Source organism: Akebia trifoliata, unplaced genomic scaffold, assembly GCF_017979445.1.
Source record: "Akebia trifoliata isolate Shusen 1 unplaced genomic scaffold, ASM1797944v1 Contig01180, whole genome shotgun sequence".
Classification (NCBI taxonomy): domain Eukaryota; kingdom Viridiplantae; phylum Streptophyta; class Magnoliopsida; order Ranunculales; family Lardizabalaceae; genus Akebia; species Akebia trifoliata.
The window spans coordinates 1-16,719 of record NW_028237569.1 but is presented as its reverse complement, the minus strand read 5'-3'; the positions used below and the strand labels follow the sequence as shown (position 1 = coordinate 16,719).

The following is a 16,719-nucleotide window of genomic DNA, read 5'->3' as shown; positions in this document are numbered from 1 at the left end:
GTTTTTCACCTTATCATCATTGAAGACCATTTGAGCAAGAGTGGTCTTCCCAATTCCCCCAGGTCCACATATAGAGATGACAACGGGGAGAACATTAGGTGTTTCTTGTTGACTGCTCTCGCTCAACAATTTGCTTAGTATAATATCTTTGTCCTGGTCACGACTGCATACATTTAATACATCAATCATAGAGCTAGTCATTCGGAATGTTGGTGGTTCCTCAGCAGTAGTAGTCCTCATCCCACTATCAATAAACTGGAATTGGTCCTTGTCTTTTGCAATTACATCTAGTCTGCCCTTTATTTCTTTTATCTTATGGCCGATGCCACGACGTAAAGAAACTTGACTGAAGCAATTCCAATTGCAATTGCAAAGAGAGAACAAATAGGAGCATACCTTCTCTAATATGCCAACTCCCTCCATTTCCGATCTGAGAATTTCGGTGCTCCATTCGTCCAACACATCTTCCATGTCGTAGAGCACGTCTTTTAGTTTTTCTAACCAAAGCTTCACCGTTTTCTCTTTTACTTGTTTCTCCTCTGCATCTATGAGTACGGCTTGAATAGATTCGAGTGTAAAAGTAAGCTTTTCAACTTCTTGAGGGGTACCCAACACCAGTCTCACCTCTTTCTCCGCCTCTTTAAAGATGATGGATCCCAATTGCTTCGCAACGGAAACGAGAGCATGCTCCATACTTGGAAATGAGAAACAAGATTGAGGCAAATTGATGAAAATGAAGCAAGCAATGAGGATGAAGCATGAAAGCCAACACATTAGGAATGAAAGATTAGAATCTTTTATTGGTTTGGTAGGAGACTAAACCAACGATTCCACTGTCTTGTGCAGTGCTAGGCCGGCTTTTTTTTTTTGACTTGTATAACTATTATTTCAATTATTTCAAGTAAAGCGGTCATCATCATCAATTTTTTTTTTTTTTTTTAGAACTGTTATTGGCACTCCAATTTTTACTTACCAAACCTTAATTAAAAATAAAGAATTTTTCCCAAAACGTACACAACTTTTATCCAAATTCCAGTTTCAATACCCTATTCATTTTAATTTAAAAACATGTATTTTAAGTGAATTTATCACTATGATAATCAATGAATTCACTCATGTATTCACAAATTCGTAGATTATAAAAATGACAAATGTATATTTTGAAAATTAAAATGAACTGTGTTGCCCACTCAAAATTTTCAACCACAAAATGGTGATTCACCCTTCTTTATTTTTTTTTAATAGATTTTTTTTTTATTTTTAGGATTTAAGATTTTATTTGAGCTTAATCATAATTATAAATAATTACTAAAATTGTGAATGAATGTTATAATGTTTTGTAATATTGAGATATAATTTGAGGCAAACCTCTCTAACATTTGAACGGTGAGTTTTAACCTTTAATTAGGGTATGATAAATAATTTTAGAAATTGGGCTGTGATAAGTAAGAGTTGGGGTGTCACTAGCGTAGTTTTCCTTTTTAAAAAAAAATTTCTTCTTTTTGAAAGGTATGTTTGAAAGTACTCTCAGTGGCAACCACCAGACATATATATCTATAGTAATTTTATTACAAAAACCCCCTTAATTCGTAAGTTTGCTACTTAAACAAATCTTACTTTATTAATCATGCTACCATGACTAATTTAGTAAGATTTTAAATCTTACTAATGATTGTTGGGCTCATATAGATTATCAAATCAGCAATCCAACAGCAAGGCCTTTTAGATTTCATGGAAAAACTCAAACTTAAAATAATGTAATTGTCGTGGCCACGACCACAAACTTCTAATAGACCAATCAGAGAACTAGTCATTCGAAATGTTGGTGGGTCTGCAGTAGTAGTCCTCATCCCACTATCAATAAACTAGAACTGGTCTTTGTCCTTTGCAACATCAGAGTCAGAGTCATTGTTGATTCCAATCCTACAATTAGGCCAATCATGTTCTTGATTCTTATCCAAACGAATTACTTCTATATTGAACCCAAACCATAAAAAAAAAACCTTAAAACTTTGATGCAAAAGCCTAGATTGGTGAACACAGATCAACCACGACCACCAAGTAGGATTGCAACATAAGCATGTTGGAGGGTCAACCTTGGTTCAACCCAAGTTGTAGAACCCTCAACCAAAGCTCAACTCAACTTGACTATGGGGTGAGAGCTCATTAACCTAAGCTCAACCCGGGATTGAGCTTCTAAAATCGGGTTGAGTTCAGATTAGGCCAAGTTAGGTAATTTTGGGCGAATTGCACGGGTTGGGTTCATTGAACAAGTCTAATTTTATATTCATCAACACATAAATTTTATTTTATATCCTAAAAAATAAATACAATAAAAATAAATAAAATCACTAAATAAATTTACATTCAACCTCAAAGTCTTTTAATTTTTATATTATAATTTTCCCCTTAATTTTATAAATATATTTAGAAAAAGAAAACTAATATTTAAAAAAAATAAATAAATAAAAACATTTATATGTAAACATATATCATCAAGTTTGGGTTGAGACGGGTTGCCCAGAACCTCAACCCGAATTGAATTCAAGTTGAGATTTCCTAACTTAGGCTTGACTCATTTTCCATATAACCCAACCCAGGCTTGCCCATCAATCGAATGGAGCCCGGGTTGAGTTTGGGTTAGCCCGCCCAAGTTGCAGCCCTACCACCAAGGATGAGTGTCGCAACAATTTGGAACCTCACACTGGCAGATTGTGCCACGTGGCCTTTTTACCAACGATTTTGATTGTCAGTGGATTGGATTCTGATCAGATTGGTACCAAATTGAGCCCATTAGCCCGGCTTGTCCAAAGAAGTAAGGGCTTGGGCCTTGATAGTCAACCCATAAAGGTATGGCAGGCCAGGGTTATCAGATTTTCATCCCATTGGGCAAGAATTAAGGACTTGGGCCGTGATATTGAACACACATAGTTTTGGGTAAGAAGTTAATTAAAAGTAAAACAAATCGTAAAATTACAATTTTACTCTCATCGATAATTATTAGTGGTTAAATATCAGACTTATCAAAGTAATAGGAGCTAGAAGACTTGTTGTTCGCACCTCAAAGGAGAATGAGTTGGTTTCCTCCTCTCTCGAAAAGAAAGAAACTCGTATAATTTAATAAAAATGTATATAAAATATAAAATACATCATCTATATACATAAAATATATATATGTTGGCTAAATATTTAAAACGTGTTTTCGTTTTAGGTCACTATTAAATCAGAAGATGATTGAATCCAAAACCGATAGGATAAGTTATCAAATTGAGTTTTTGTCAAATCAGGTTGTTATTGGAACTCGAATCCATGGTCTGGCACATAGTGATCAAATCAGAATACATTGAATTTTGGATTTGATATGAACCATTTATAGTCCTACCAACGAGTACTCAGTGACCTCACTATGGTTTGGCTTTAAAATCCACCCATTTGGTCTTTCAAGTTTTTTTTGACTAAAATATATGAAAACATGGACTAAAAACTTGACATAACGACTTGTATAGATGATTTCAATCCAAAAGAACAATCCTTGGATCGATTTTCATCTAATAACTAAATATAAAAAAAATGAAAAAAATCCTAACTTTTTACATACATCTTCAAAATACTTGAAAATGATTTCTTCTTCTTTCTTAAATCCTTTCCATCGAAATGGAGTCTCCAAAACTTGACTAGGACGACAAAAGTCCAATTTTTCTAGACGAAAATTGTGAGTTCAAATGGTAGGAGCAATTTCGACATTTCAATCATAAGAGATGTGTGGAGTAGCCTTCAGGGACTGATTAGAAATAAAAGTTTTACTAAATGGACTATTAAGAGAAATCCTAAAACTAAGTGACTAATTAGAAAGAAAAAAAACACTCCACCAGGGTTTATTAAGTAATTTTCCCTACTTAATTTGATTACTTAGAATGGGGATGCAATACACCTTGAAGTATGCAGTATGAAATATGAATGATGAGAACCTGAGTGGAAATTCTAATGAATTTTGACATGATATTTGTAAATTTCATTCCGATGTTCAAATCAGTTTATAATTTAGTTAAATACACATTCAAATTTTAAAAAAATTCTTTTTTTTTTTAATATACAAAAGTTCTTTCTCATCACATCCCAGAGCCATGCCCCAATTGTCAACTCTCTTAGTCTTATCTACTCATACACTATTAGATAAATTAACCTGAGTGGAAAACCTTGGATCGTAGAGAGATATTATTACGCCTCAACAAACAAATAAGCCTCGTAAATAAAAACTGAAATAAAATGTCAGCAAGTGATTGGAGGGAAGCACATATTGAAAAATATTTCATAAATGGGTTTATTTTCCAATTAATGTTTGTATGGTCCCCCCAAACTCCAACTGGTTGGTGTTGAACACAACTTTGATGACTATGTGGCATATGGTGGTCTCACTTGCATCAATCTATTAGATTGTGATGTTGAAATTGGATCCTTTTGCCCAAATAGAAGAATTAAGATCAAAATCGACATAGTTTGTCCATATAATTGATAATATTTTTTGAGTAAAAGATAAAAGATGATTTAACGAATGGGAAATTACTAAAACAGCTATGTATTCTCCCAATATTACTGGATCGGTATTTTAGTTTAAGTATACGTAAGTAAATTAATCACTGTATTCTAGTGCTCTTTTATAAATGCAAATTGGTCCCACCATATGAACGAGGGTCCTACTACTATCCAATCAATTTGACAAGATATTGATTCGATTTACATACTAGTCCTTATTCATATCCTTGTTGGTAGGGTTCACATGAATATCATGTTGGATGATCGAACCGCACAGATCCGCACTAAGATGATTAATATTGTCAAAAGAATAATGATTTTTTGAAGCCCCCCTCTAACATACACCCCATCACACAGAATCGTTGATCATTTGCTTAGGGATACTCTCAAATGATCTACGGTTCTGTGATGGGAGTGGATGTCAAAGGAGGGCATCAGATTATCACGACCTGTCAAAATCAATCTCTTCCAATTTTGCAAACTGTAGTTTAATAGATTGATATGAATTAATATAATAATCTAGAATTTTCAATTTCATTTTAAAATTTTATCATATTTAAAATGTTGGAATAAAATGATATTTTTAAAGTAAAACCCACAAGTGGGTCTACAAATAGGGAATAATTGCAGACTAACTTTCAGAAATATATGATATAAAGTTTTGGAGGGTAGGAGGGTCGCATTGCATGTGACCCATGGTATCTTCACATCTACTCCTCTTGGGTTCACTCACTTTTTGCTTCACTAAATTTCACTTAGCTTTGTGTGTTTCGTTAAACACAACATGACAATCTTTTGGATTGAAGTCTTTTTTAACAAAAAATAAATCATATAAAAAAGTTGAGAGAGCCTTTGGGACCATTATAGAAGAGCTTTTGTTACTTCTTCTTTAGAACCATGTTCAAGCAACTTCAATATAATTTCATTGACACAAAAAGTAAGTAGTTTTGCCCTTTTATTTTCCTGTCTTGCTTTCTTTTATTAAGGCTGGAAAAAAAAAAAAAAAAAGCCTCCCTTAATGAATATTCTAGTCTTGGTCCACAATCAAACCTACTTCTCAAGGGAGATAAGAGGACAAGTTCCATGATGAGACTCCCTATCCAGACTAAAACTTAGGGGTGTCAATAGTACCCATTTAACATAATCGAATCTGAATAGAAATCGAAAACCCTGATTCTGGTTCTCTTTTTATTGGAACCGATTAGATAAGAGTCCAAAATGGAATTGGAACTGGAAGAATATTTGATGATACCACGGGTATTTGGAATCGATTTATTTTATAATTTTTTGTTTATACCATAAGTGATTTAAGATTTTCCTACATTTTAAAATCAATACATATTATATAAAGTTCTTCAATTTTTTTTTATAAAAACTATGCATTGAAGCTTAAAATGGGCATAATAATTTTTGAAAAAAAAAATCATAAATTACAATTAAGTTGATATTTTGTACATGATATGTTGATTTTTTTTTTTCAAATAATAATTATAGTGAGTTAAAATAATTTTTTCCCATTCGATTCTTGAGAACCGAAACTGATGGTTGTTAGAGTTAGAATAAGTCCTACTAGACCAAGTCTTTAGGGGATCTGTTAGTAGCTCTGTTACTGACCAAGTTTTTAGGAATTTGTTAGTTTCCAGATTTAGTGGATTGTTTGTTACTTTGTATTCTCTATTTAAGCAGCTGAATGCTTTTGAATAAAACAATTTAATGTTCAGTCTTACATTTGGTATCAGAGCCATAGACTCTTTAGAGGTGTAGTAGAAGTACAAACAGAGCAGTAGCTCTTCACTACTCACTCTCGTTTCTTCTAGATAGCAACAGCTATATGTAATGGCAAATACATTAGAAAGCTTCGTGCAACCAGTTATACCTTGCTTTGATGGTCACTACGATCATTGGAGCATGCTGATGGAGAATTTTTTGAGATCAAAAGATTATTGGAATCTTGTTGAAACTGGTGTTGCAGAACCTGCAAGTGAAGCTGCGTTGCTAGCTTTGACAGAAGCACAAAAAACAAAGCTGGACGAATAGTGATTGAAGGATCTTAAGGTGAAGAATTATCTATTCCAAGCAATTGATCATGACATTTTCTATAAGAAGGGAGGAACATCTGTTATGATCGGTTTCACGGATAGCGATTATGCTAGTGACCCTGATGATAGAAAAAGCACATCCGGTTATACCTTTATGTTAGGATCATGAGCGATCTCGTGGTCATCCAAGAAGCAACCAATTGTCACTCTATCCACCACTGAAGCAGAATTTGTTGCTATCTACATCGTATGCTTGTCAAGCTATTTGGTTGAGAAGACTACTTGCAGAACTACAATGTCCACCTGATGGACCTACTTTAGTGTACTGTGATAATAGTTCAAACATCAAGCTCTCAAAAAATCCTGTTCTCCATGGCAGAAGCAAACATATCGATGTCCGGTATCATTTCCTATGTGATCTAGTGAAGTATGGAACTCTTGATCTGAAGTATCGCCGAAGTGAGGATCAACTAGCAGATATCATGACTAAAGGTTTCAAATTACCTGCTTTCACAAAGCTACGAAAATTACTTGGAGTGTGTTCCATGGCTATCTGAGTTTAAGGGAGGGTTTTTTCAATTAAATTGCATGTTTGTAGTACAACACATTCAGTTTAAGGGAGGGTGTTAGAGTTAGAATAAGTCCTACTAGACCAAGTCTGTAGGGGATTTGTTAGTAACTCTGTTACTGACCAAGTTTTTAGGAATTTGTTAGTTTCCAGATTTAGTGGATTGTTTGTTACTTTGTATTCTCTATTTAAGCAGCTGAATGCTTTGGAATAAAACAATTTAATGTTCAGTCTTACAATGGGTACCCACATTCCTTGTTGGTTCCAATTCCACTTAGTTTAGAGATGGAATCGAACCGATAAGAACTGGATCCGAAAAAACATAATGGTTGTGGTTCTAAATACCTTAGAAATCGATCCGAAACGAACCCATTGATGCCTCTGCTCACACTTCTCAATGTGCCACATGGAATCACATAAATCTTGCCATCTTTTGTATGTGTGATTTTACTTTCTATGCGAGATAAATAAATTTTGACTATCTTCATAAGTTTATTACAAAAACCCCCTTACATCATTAGTTTTTTACTTAAACAAATCTTACTTTATTAATCATGCTACCATGACTAACTTAGTAAGATTTTAAATCTTACTAAGGCCTTTTAAATTTCGTGGAAAAACTCAGTCTAAAAATAAAAAAATAAAAACCCTTATAAGCTTGATCGTAGGTATTTAAAATTGATGGCTTCTGTACTCCTAAATTTAAAACTAAAAATAACGGTGAAAATTAAAATTAATGGCTCCCTTAATCCAGAACCACAACCCTCTAAATTTCATCGAAAAACTCAAATCCAAATATATTAAAATCAATGTCCTTTCTAAGCTCAATCCAACATTTTGAAATTTGACGCTACTGATCTTCCACCTAACTCTCAAACTTAGAAATAAAATTTAATGGTGAAAAATAAGAGTTTTTCAGAAGAAAAAAAAAAATATATATATATATATATATATATATAATATATATATATATATATATATATATATGAAGTTCATCTAATTTTGTCGTTACAACCTTGAATCATCTAATCATGTTTTTGGATGTCACAAGGTGAGTTCATGGACCCTTAGTAAGTGTGGAATCCTTACTTAGTAAGTGTGGAATCCTTACTTAGTGGGGTTAGTCGCACATTTAAAATATCCCCCCATTAATATCTTATTTGAATATGGTTAAATATATAATATATTTAAATTATAATATATATAATAAAATATAACGGTAAGTCCCACTCTATGTCTTAAGATTTATACCATAAACAACGTATCTCAAGGAAATTATCCCTCCTCCTTTGTTTTATCACTTCTTTCCCTTCCCAAGAATATCCTCAACTTTATGTCTTTTTTCTTTTATCCCTTCCTAAATAACATCCACAAATTTTTATATTGTTTTCTTCTTTTTCCCTTTTCTAATACTACCTTTCCAATTTTATTTTTTTTTTCTTTTTCACCCCACTAAACCCGAAGCAAACTCTATGCCATTGGGGAAGATGAAGAAAATTGCTATTAGTTCTTTCATTTTCTATTGATTCTAGGGTTCAAAATGTTCTAAAAATCATTATTTCGACGGATTACGACAATGAAATATGATTACTATTGAAATCTCATTCTATTGTTAGGTTTTCTCATAGATTTATTTCATTTATTTGAACTCAAATGAATGATTCTCAAGAACTCAATCTAAAAAGGAAATAACTCAATCAAATTATCACAATTACAATGAATATGATAGTTCAAAAGTTGTAGATAAAATTTGTATCTTTCCATGCATTTATCAATCTTCTTTTTTGTATTTTAAGTTTTATAGAATAATTGTGTCATTCCAGCATTAGTCTACTCATATTCTAATTACAATTTTCCAATATAATTTAAGAAGACGAGACAAAGAATAACATGTCCAGTACATTTTTTGTGAGTGTCTTTCTAATTTTAAAAAATAAATAAATAAAAAATGAATGTACATCTATGAAAACAAATAAAGATTAAAAATCAAAGCAACTAAGAATCAAGTAGGCATGTCGAAGCGACAAATAGGGCAGGAAAATTTATCTTCCAACCAATTCATGATGCATCGTTTGTGGAACAAATGCGAGCATGGCATCCTTGTAACATCAAGACCAACCAACTCATCTAAGCACACCATGCACATCTCCTTCAACTTCCCTTTCTCAAATTTCTTCGTCTCTAAGGCATCAACAAAAGATTCTAATGCAGGAATCACACCTAGTCCATTACTTTCCATTATATCATGCATAACATGTCGATTAATTTCTTCTACCTCTTCTTCATATAAAGTCCTAATTAGAACTTGTACTTTTACGACTATGACTACATGTTTATAACGTTGTCGTATGGCACATAATCCAACTTCGTTAGCGAAATCGGATACAACTTCGTTGAAGATATCCCAAGAATCTCGAGATTTGAGGAACAAAGATTATTGAAGAGATGATAGAGTTCATGGGCATCATGGATCAAAATGTTGGGAAAACTGAGGGGAAATGTTTTGATAACTGCAGGACTTTCTATTTGTTGAGAGATCATGAATGGATGATTAGTAACATTAGTTTCATTTGTATATTTTATCCATTGATGTATCTTTTTGACACTAATTACTAGTGTGGCCTTGGTTTGTAAAAATGAATTATCTGCATGTTCTTTGTATGTAGCATTTAAGAAAAAATAAACAATAGCCACAATAGAAAAAAAAAAAAAAAAAGTGATTTGGTAAAGGGTCGTGCTGGGGTGACATAGGATTTACTGTGATTCTCACAATTCTGACGTGGAGATGCATACGTAAGTGTAGATGGTTTTTACTCGTATCGCAAGGAAACACATCTATGGTTATGTGTACATCCCATGTCAGACTTGTGAGAATCGCAGTAAATACCCTGTGTCATTCCAGCATTTTCCTTTGGTAAATACTTTGGAATTTGTACTATCAAGATAATTTCAAGACCTCTCCTCCATGAGTTGGTAAATTTATTTATTTTAGTCTATTGAACCTTATCTTCAATATGTCATTTTCAGCGTAGCAAATAGTAGATTGTTTTATCCGAAAATCCCATGGTTATCTACTTAGCAAAAATTCTATTTTGATTATTCTTCTCGAAACTAATCTTCTTCATGCTCTTCAACTACTATGAAAAATTAATTTAAATTTATTTAACGTCACCTTCTATCAATCGTTTTCTACTTGCCAAAAAATCCTATCTTGCCTTTAACTTTGAAGTTTGAAGTAGATAGAATCTTAAGGTCAAAAAAAAGGATAAATTTCTTTACATGAGGTTGAAAACGACCGCCGGGGGGGGGGTATGTCATCAATTTGAAAACAAGGGTATATCTCAAATATTTATCAATATAATGGCATCTTTTCTTCAACATAGTCTTCTTTTATATACTTATACTAAGTGGCTTGAATGCTTATTTTTCCCCCTCAAAACCAATTACATCTTCAACCCTTGATTGTTTTTATTTCCTTCTAAAACAGTCAATGTCAACCTTACGATATTATACTTGTCCTGACCTTCAAACCTCAAGGAAAGATAGAACTTTTAAATAAAAAAAGTTAGGGTTTTCTTCAAAGGAATAAGACAATGTTGAAAACAATGGATAAAGATAAGCTTAAATAGATTTAAATAATTTATCATAGAGATTAAATAGCTTGAAAATGATAGCTTTGGAAAGAAAAATTGAGAGTTTTTTTTTTTTTTGATAGATATTGAAGATGAGGGTAATTATGTCATTTAGAATTAGTCTATAAGAGAACACCGAGGTCAAGGGGCCATGATGTTAGATTTAAAACATAGAAGTAAATCAATTACTGACATCATAAACTATATGTAGTTTGCCACCCCCCACGACAATAAAAAAAATCCTGGCTCCACCCCTGTTTTAGCATTTTTCAAAACCTCGGACTCAAACGGTAATTCTAAAAATTTGAAAGCATATTAATGTGTATAAACCTATCACTACGTCAAAAAGTCCAAAAATACGACATTAAGATTATGTCCATCAAGCCATCAAATATTTTAAAGTTTAATTCGTGTGCTTGAGACCGTGGGATTGGGTTTGGTTTTTTTCCATTTATTATTTTATTTTAATAAAAGGAATAAAAATAAAACAAGCTAAAACAAGTTTATTATCGCGAGAGAGAGCCGAGAAGAGGGAAGGTTCTACTCTCTCTCCCTCTCTCGATCGATTTGTGATTAAACCCTAACCTACTAAACGTAGGTTTCTCTCTCCATCTCTGGTTCTCTCTTTCAATCTCTCGCTCGTTCTCTGGATCTCTCTTTCAATCTCTCGCTCGATCTCTCGTTTGATCTCTCTAACATCACCCCGAATCCTCTCTTGACCACTCTCATAGTTTCCTTCTCTCTCTTTCGAACATCACCCCAAATCCTTTAATCTATATCAGATTCTAGTTTGAACAACCGGATTAAGGTTATAGAGCTGCATCTATGGGTAAGAACAACAGGATCTCGACCTGATCTCTTCTTTTCTTTGAAGTTTGTTCATGAATTATGTCTGTTAGTTATCCATTTACTTGGATTCGGGTTTGATTTTTCTGTAAATCTGAGCAGGGAGGATCAAAGTTTGCGATCTGTTGAACCAATTGAAGGATTTTTGGCTCTAGCACTCGGATTTCTCTATTAATATTGGGTTCAGACAAGTCTGGAGCATCTCATTGAATTGTGGAGGCATCTCATAAACAATCTAAGCTAAAAGGTCAATTTGTGATTTATAATTATTGGTGTTGTTGATTCTCTTCATAGACTAGTGATGGTTCAAATTTTAATGATAATTTCGCAAAAGCAAAAAAGAAAACGATTTTGAGAGAAGTTTACGGGAAGAAGAAGTACTTGCCACTTGATCTTCGGGAGATGCCTTACTAAACATTAGGTAATCGTCTTATTTTAGGTAGAATTTCTAATTGGGATCTTATCACTTTTGTTATAAAATTATTTTCATTGTTTCAGATTTTTATTTTTAAAGATCCTGATTTTTAACTTCAAGATGCTTAGTTACATTAATCTAGGACTAATCACATCAGTCTATGGATCTCATACAAGTCAATCCGCTTAATTTATATTTCTGACTTAGGTTCTCATGGACTAACCACATTTAGCAATTACAGGACTCTCTGTTCTTTTTCTATATTAGATTTATCATATCTTTTTCTATATATGTGGCATTGACATATTTGAGTTAATTTCTACAGATTGTGTGAGAATATGATATTAGACTACTATTTCGTTGATGGAAAAGTTGTTCTATGTTTCTCTCATGAAATTGTCATGCTTTCAAAGAGTCTAAATGAGGTGGTTGAAAATAATGGTTCTGCTCTCATTGTGGCTAAACAATATATTTGTATTTATCTATATGTTCATTAATATGAATCATCCTAAGAAATCCACTACTCTATTCCCTTCCCACCAATGAAATTCAAAATGTCAAATTATAAACCTTGGCGCGATCTCTTGAATTTACGTTGATCATTAATGTGCAGTTCTTCCATTAATGTTTCATTGAGCCCTACCAAAACTATAATTGGTAAGCCAATACCAAGTTTTTCATCCCGAGGGCCTAATTCACTACCACCCACAATTCTGAAGGCAAGCGTATAATTATATTTATTTATAGTCAAAATAAAATAAAATATATCTGTTCCATTAATACATGAACTCCAATGTTTTGATGTATTCTTTTTTATAAATATTTTGAAAATAGAATTTATTTGGACCTTAAAAAACCATGTCTCCTCTATGTATATATATGGTACAGCCAGACATAGTTGCCCCTGGAGTGCAAATCTTAGCAGGAATCAGCCCGGGAAAGTCATCACCAAACATGCTTCAACCTTTCATATTTCTTCCTGGAACATTTATGGCTGCTTCTCATGTGGCTGGAATTGTAGCACTTCTTAAGTTGTTGCATCCAGATAGGTCTCCAGCTATGATTAAATCAGCAATAGTCACAACTAGTATGCTTTATTTTGATAAATAATTATTTTTTTACCTAATTATATGCTCACCTTCCTAATTCTGCCTTTACTTTATACCCTTTCATTGTGGAATGTAACTTCATATTTGAAGTATTGGAATCATTGTGCTTAATCTATTTATGGCTTTATCATTCTTAGGTGATATGTGGTTATATACTTCCCTTTTTCTAAAATAACCCCAAGTCTTGTACTTCAGGTTGTTAAAGTTGCTGATTTTGGAGTTGCTGTCTTAATGATGAAGAACAATATAGTTTTAAACTTGGCGCTTTTGTATTGGGAAGAGCAATACAAATTACAAATTGAGGATGACCTGTTTAATCCGTAAAGTGGTTGGATGGTGTGTACCTTAAATGTGCTCAGGTTTGTGGAGACTTCCATTCTAGATGGATTTGGCTGTTGTTCATAATCTTCTACTTCTAGCATATCTTAAATTAAGCATATGTTTTAACTCATTGATATTAAGTCTACATGCATGTATGAAGTGATTTTTGAGATTGATTTTGTCTTGTTATATTTGTTTGGCATGAATATCAACATTCATAATATGAGGGATCTACCTTGTGTTTTGAAGATTTCTATTGTAAAGCAATTGCAAGGATGGACTTTGTGGAAGGGGGGCCAATCATTGTGTGATAATATAGGTGACCCTTGCTATTCATGCAAAACATCTGATTCTTTTGAGTTTTAGTGCTTGTTTGCAATGTTGCCACTTTAGAGTTGATGTTTATCAGATCTGTGATGTAGGTTCAAAATAACTTTGAACTTGCTAAATATTTTATCTAAATTATTTAGCACCCTAGATAACTTAATGCCTTTTACTAAATTGGATTAGATCACTCAACAAGCCTTTTCTATGAATGTTCTAGTCTTTCAATTTGGCTGACTCAACCAAACACAAATCTATTCTATTAGTATTTTGTGAGTATAATTGTGGACATTCTCGAGAGGTTAGATCAGGCATCAATTTTCTATATCTTAATAGTAATCTTGAGGATGATCTTGTTAGAACTTTTTCTTAAGAAACCAGCTTTGTTTACAACCAACTCAAAATAGATTGCAGAGTATTACTAACACCTAGGTAGCTTTCAGAGACATCTTGAACGAAAAATACTTGAATTTATTGAACTTGGTCCCTCATCACCCATGCAGCTTTATGCTTCACCAATTTCTTCTTCAACTCCTATTTCCCATCATCTGTTTTATCAATCTCAAGCCAAGCCGGAGTCAGGCCCTTATGTTGAGTCTTTGAGGATTAGGCCATATAGAATCCTAATTACTTGATCGGTGGAATGCCATTAATACATGTGGGTACACGTGATCGGTGGATCCCAGATTTATGATGGTCATCAAAACTAACTGATTAGAGTTTGCACAATAGATTGCAGTAAGGGAATTAAAGGAAAAACAAAGATTGACAAGTCATGTGCATTTAGAAGAAAGTCCCAACTATGGGGCCTTTAAAGTAATTTGGAATTCCCTATTGCATGGTCTTTAAAGTAATTTTCTCTTAAATTCTTATACATGGCAGATTTACCGGAATTCAATTGAAAAAAACATCGAATTTTGTGGCTATGCTTCTAAGTGACAGTTAAGAATGAAGTGTATATTTTAGTGTAGTTTTTCCTTACTTAGCAATGTTACCCATTTTTTTAAGGAAAGTGTTTTTCTTAGAGAAATACTTATTTCTATAATACCCATTTCATTGGATGAGTAAGAGTACTTTTGTTTGCTTCTATGATTGTTCCATTTAATTTGAAAGTACACATTACAGACAACAAATAAGATAGAGAATCAAAGGTAGGTATTGGCAATATCAAAGAGACAATGACATAGCTCATGTGGCTTAGAAAACATAGCCATATGATCTGCACCTTCAATCTCCTTCACCTCCTTCACTGGATGATTTTCAATCATCCATCGCTGAAAATCTGGAGTTATAATCTTATCCTCTGTGCACACAATATAAACTCCATTCACAGAACCAAATCCTTCTTTTGTAAACTTTGAACGACTCAACAGATCTTCTTGATACAATGATGCAGGCCTCATCAGCATTGTTGCCAACGTAATGTCCTTTTAAAAACATACCAAGGCACATTATCAATCACAATAGTTCTCTAATGAAAGTTTTAGGGAAAATCATCTAATAGACCCTGCGATAGGTACATCTTTATGAATGCACCCTGTGATCAAAATGTTTCTTAATTAATGCCCCTCACCCCAATAAATGGCGAACTGAGCAAATTGTCAATCTCAATAATTTGAATCATTGATCTCAATGATATACTTACGTTGAAACATTGTGATTGATAATTGTAACAAGCAAATTTGAACCTTTGATCTGGATGATTAATGTTCAAATATTGAGATGGACAATTTACAATCATTGGTCTCAATAGGTGTAAAGGTCAATCTCAATGATTTGAATTGTCAATCTTGTCAATTTTAATTATCGATCTCACCCATTATAAAAAGGGTGGGAATATCATCAAAGATCTATCTAAGACATCAAATTCAAGTGTAAAAATGATATTCTGTGATTAAAAATCAATTAGCTAACCTCTCCTTTCAAGCTATTAAAATCCAATCACCTTGGTGTCGTACTGACTTTTGCTGTGTATAACACTGACCTCCCCCCAAATGCTACAGGTGAACAGCGTATTAAAGCAACCATGGGGTAAGTTCTTCACATGGGCACACTAGAAGTTTTCACTTTTCATGGCTGTTCCCAAGTTGATGTTCTACATTAGAGTGGTTTGAGTTTTATAATGGGATTCACTCTTCAAATAGGTATCTGGATGCATCCTATGATGTCCCATCATTAGTGGAGAAGCTTCTGCACCAACTTGCGAGCAAACAAACCATTGTGGTGAATGTCTAGGACACAACTAATAGTTCTGCACCCATCTGCATGTATGGTCCTAATGTAACAGATACGGGTCCATTGCACATTAGCAAACTTGATTTTGGAGATCCATTCAAATATAGGCTTGGTTAAGAAGTTGAAAGGGTTTGATGGGCATGCAGTTTCAATTAGGAATGCTGGGAGTGCTGTGGTGTCACAAGTTTGTTGATCTATTATCATTGTCGCTTTGCTGATAGTCTGCTATTTTTCTATGCTTCTGCGACAAGTGTTCCGTCTTTACAATGTCCTTGGTAAAAAATCAGTTTGTTATTTATCAATAAAAATAAAAATAAATAAAAATAGTTTGTTAAATTTTCTGCTCTACTAACTCTTTGACTATATGACATTGGGTGCAGTGTGGAATGTGGGACAGAAGGTTCCAGTTATGGAAGTGATGGGAATACTACAACAAGAGTAAGGATTGTTTATGTTCTTACTGATGCTGGATACCATTTTGTTTTTAATTTTCATTATGGATACCAATGATCTTGTGTCTTTATTAGAGTGGCCAAAAACAGAATATGATAACATTGTCCACCAAGGATAATTTCTCTAGAAGCAATATGGTAGCCCTGGCCAGTCCGATGTGATCATCTTTTTCAGTCCACAAGTCAAGTCAAAAAATACCAAGTCAAATAAAAAAATAAACCAACCCCCCCCCCTCTTCCCCAAA

General features: G+C 33.4%; 1 protein-coding gene and 1 long non-coding RNA gene across 7 annotated transcripts; one reads left to right on the top strand and one right to left on the bottom strand.

The window, feature by feature from the left end:
* Positions 1-9: 9 nt before the first annotated feature.
* LOC147380634 (putative disease resistance protein RGA4) lies at positions 10-693 on the bottom strand (the record flags this gene model as incomplete). The annotated part of the gene is made up of 1 exon (XM_086431421.1): positions 10-693. A coding segment is annotated over exon 1 (684 nt), but the record flags the coding sequence as incomplete, so codon positions are not given.
* A 10,574-nt stretch (positions 694-11,267) lies between these two features.
* Positions 11,268-16,661, top strand: LOC147380633 (uncharacterized). 6 transcript variants are annotated; one of them, XR_015175208.1, is made up of 7 exons: positions 11,268-11,601; positions 11,721-11,865; positions 12,922-13,120; positions 13,338-13,501; positions 15,791-15,818; positions 15,932-16,297; positions 16,403-16,661. It is a non-coding gene; the product is annotated as an uncharacterized LOC147380633 (long non-coding RNA). The 6 variants fall into 6 exon arrangements; XR_015175210.1 differs by lacking the exon at positions 12,922-13,120 and adding an exon at positions 13,713-13,782 and having other exon boundaries at positions 11,721-12,039; XR_015175207.1 differs by having other exon boundaries at positions 11,721-12,039.
* The last annotated feature ends 58 nt before the right edge of the window (positions 16,662-16,719 follow it).